A 3,623-nucleotide genomic window follows, 5' to 3' on the forward strand; every position below is an offset into this window, starting at 1 on the left:
ATTTCCCAGACCCATTACAGTTTCAAGCTGGTTCTCACATCTAATTGAGAGAGACACCCTCTTTAATCTTGAATTCACAATGACAAATCTACCCAAAGGAGGAATAATTGCTTGAGTAGATACTACTTCTCTGATTAGTTAGTAAGGTTGCTCTTGCTTACCACACAGTTTTGTTTTTTTTTCAGGAAATTTATGATGAGAAATTTTATTTTAAAAGCATATTTATCATTAGTCATTCTACTAAATTTGAGAGCAAACCAAAACTGTTTTAGTCATTTCATGACTGGCTTTCCTTCCCAGCCTTCCACCAAAAATTGTGACTGCCTATCGTCTTTAATTCTGTTCTGCTTTACATGCCTTAAAGAAGGAAACCATTACTGTACAATTGATAAGAATATGTAACAGTTTGTGTAAGATTTGCAGATAAAATATCTACCTATTAAGGACTAATATTTTAAATAACAGTAATGAACTCTTTACTCATAGAAAAATATTTTCTTATAATATAATAATAACAACATCTTACAAGAAATAATAAAGGCATTTAAAACATTCTTAACTATAAAGTTAACTCAAAACACCATTAATTTAAAGTTAGAAAATTCTGACATGGTAGGATTCCTCATTTAGAAGATTCAAATTTTTAGTTTTTCTTTAATCCCACAGATTAAATTTCACTGTGTTTTTTCCCACTTGAAATTAATATTACATTACAAAACAATAAGAAGGCCGGTGAAAATCCATCATGTTTTGATTTTGCCCAGAAAGAAAACCTGATATGATGGAATTAGAAAAAAACTACATGTAGGAAGGGTTCATACATCTTTGCTTGCCTGATACCTGACTTCAGGTCAGGTAGGAACTGTAGACAGTTCCACATTAAGCCAGTATTAAAGGACAACATAAAAAAAATCTGAACTATTTCTAAAAGCAAGTCAAACTATACCAAAAAAGTAGCATAATTAATTTTAAACACTTACTTGCTTCAGCAGACATTGTTCTCGCCTTCTTTTTCTCCTCAGGCTTTTTGATTTGTTTCTTTCTCTCTTACTCAGCTTTTGGTTGAAGGAGATACTCTTAGGCTGCACAAGACCACCAGGTGTGATGTATTGTTTGTGTTCTACAGCCCTTGTAGGTGAAGAAAGATTCATCACAAATGGTGACCCATCAGCAGTGACACTCCCAGAAGATTGTCCAGTAACTTCAAAATCACACTCACTTTCAGTCTCTCTGTGTAGTAATGTGGTAACAGAAGTAACTTGGAATTGGTTTTGTAGTATCTCAGCCCTGGAACTATACAGATCCCGAAAAGAACTACCATCTTTTCTACTGGCCTCTAATTGCAAGCTCCCTTGTACATAAGCAGGTGAATTTTGACTTTGGCCATGATAAAGCGTTCCCATGCCGCAAGTTTCATATAACACAGGTGAAAAAACAAGTCTTTCTCTGAAATTTAAATCCAAGCTGCATGATCTGTGAAAAGGTTTTACAGTGCATGCATCTTTTATAGGATAGGAAGAAGGGAGATTTCTTTTTTGATTTAATGTCTTTAAGGGAAGTTTTTTACTTTCTATCTCATATCTGGGAGCTCTTACTTCTAGACAAAGTGCTTCTGTTAATCTTCCAGCACCATTATTACTTCCAGCTGTGTACGAAAGCCCTTGATTTATGATTTCCAAAGTTGCAGTTACCATTTCATGGCAGGTATCCTTGTTAAAACCAGACTGAATTTTGAGAAGCAAATGTTTCTGTGATGATTTTGACAATTTAACAGACAAAGGTGGCTGATCCTCAGTCCAAGTTTTGAAGAAATGTATATTTACTAACTGTCCACAGGAACATTCTTTGTTGCAAACAAAGTTAAAGCCCCCTAAGCAGGCCTCACAGAATGGACAGTGCAGTTTTCCAATTGTCCACTGTGCCTATTGACAAAAAGAGAAAAAAATAAAACACACAACATGTTCACTGAAAATAAAGGAGCAAGACATAATTACTGAAGTTATTTTCTCCTTTAGTAAAAGGATTTTCTTCTTGCTTTTCAAATAGAATAAAAGACACTTCACAGCAGAAAGCAAATTCACCATAAATAATGTTCTGGTCAAAGCTTGGCTTGCTGCAGGGATAACAAATTCTAAGAAAACTAAAACACACATTGTAAAATGTACGAGCTTTGAAATATGTTTAAAATTTCTCCACAGACAGAATAGTGCTGCAATACTAATGAAAACATTAGATCTTTAAAGTAGTGAAATCAATTTCCTAAATTAATCTGGCATTGGCAAGCACAGCTTCTCAGCTGAGTGTTCTGAGTGCTGATACACTTCTTGCATACTAAGTGAGGTGGAAGAAGATTTCTTACGAAAAAATATAGCTTTTCACTTTGATTACCCCACAAAAGCTTAAAATGGTATTTGTATTTTGGAGTATGTAGCATTACAACATAATCTCTGTGCAGAAACCATGACAAATCCTTAATACTCTATATATAAGGAGACAGTTATTTTCATTATTTATAATTCTATGAATTCTTTTCAATCCTGAAGGCACTTTTTCAAAAGAAAACACATACCAAAGATCTATAAATGCCTACATATTAATACAGCTATTAGTCCTCCTATATATTTAGACAACTATTAGTATTTTCAGCAATTATATTCATTTGTCAGCAGTACTGTTGAGGGCTAAAGTTATGCAAGTGTTTGTAGGATCAAAGCCCAGATGAGAAACAACATTATCAACTCCAGTCACACTTAACTCACTTGAGTGTCTAAAGAACTATGAACAGAAGGTGCACAACATTTCTAGTTTAATCATTGCTTTCACTTGCAAATGTCCTTCAAGGTGATTTGGATAGCTATATCCATAACTGCTGCTTGTCCTACTGAAAGGTACAGAAAATGTCAGAAAGACCAATTTAGCAGTTTCAGAAAAAAACTCCAGCAACTTGTGTGGAAAAAGCTATTTTTCACACACAATGCTAAAAGTTCTGAAAACACTTACTTGCGAAACTTATTCCTGCCTTGTGGGTTAAAACCTTAAAATTACACAAAATATCAAAGATGTGTCTTTCATTGCACCTATGAGAATCTATGTAAATCCAGAGAGTTTTTTTAACTTGGGAAAAAAGAATAGTTTACATATAATCACAGGCTTTCAAATTCTTGAGAATTTTGTAAACATGCACAATCACTCTCAGTTTAATAAGACTGACCAATGTGTACACTGGCCATTCCCAAAGAAGAATTAAGCTTCTTCAGAGATTTACTCTTAAGTCCCCCACAGTCCATTTCCCAGATGGCAGGGGCTAGATGTAGAGGATTTTGTGGACAGGTGGTTAGCTGAGAAAGGCCATGTCGACATGATACCAATGAATAAGCAAGAGATAGACAAGTATAAGAGTCAGCAGTCAGTGTCCATATAAAGCAAAGGACACTGTGCCCTTGGTGCAACATTAGGATGTGGGAGAGAGGCTTGAGCCAGAATATGAAGAAAAGTTTCAATAGAATAGCCGTAAGAATGCAGAAGTAGGCGTAGTTGACTGATAAGTAACTAACCAATTGTGAGCTCGCCTTTGCAATATGCATTAGCTTCATTAACACCAATATAAATATGTATGCCTATCA

At 34.8% G+C, this 3,623-nt stretch overlaps 1 protein-coding gene across 1 annotated transcript in view; it reads right to left on the bottom strand.

Moving 5' to 3' along the window:
• Positions 1 to 980: 980 nt before the first annotated feature.
• The window catches only part of LOC102037519 (E3 ubiquitin-protein ligase RNF180), a gene marked incomplete at its 3' end in the record, with an annotated part of 13,384 nt that continues 10,741 nt past the window's right edge, over positions 981 to 3,623 (bottom strand). Inside the window, exon 3 of the mRNA XM_031065201.1 lies at positions 981 to 1,922. Within this exon, the coding sequence (XP_030921061.1) occupies positions 981 to 1,922 (942 nt within the window). The remainder of the gene's footprint in view (positions 1,923 to 3,623) is intronic.

Source organism: Geospiza fortis, unplaced genomic scaffold, assembly GCF_000277835.1.
Source record: "Geospiza fortis unplaced genomic scaffold, GeoFor_1.0 scaffold803, whole genome shotgun sequence".
Classification (NCBI taxonomy): domain Eukaryota; kingdom Metazoa; phylum Chordata; class Aves; order Passeriformes; family Thraupidae; genus Geospiza; species Geospiza fortis.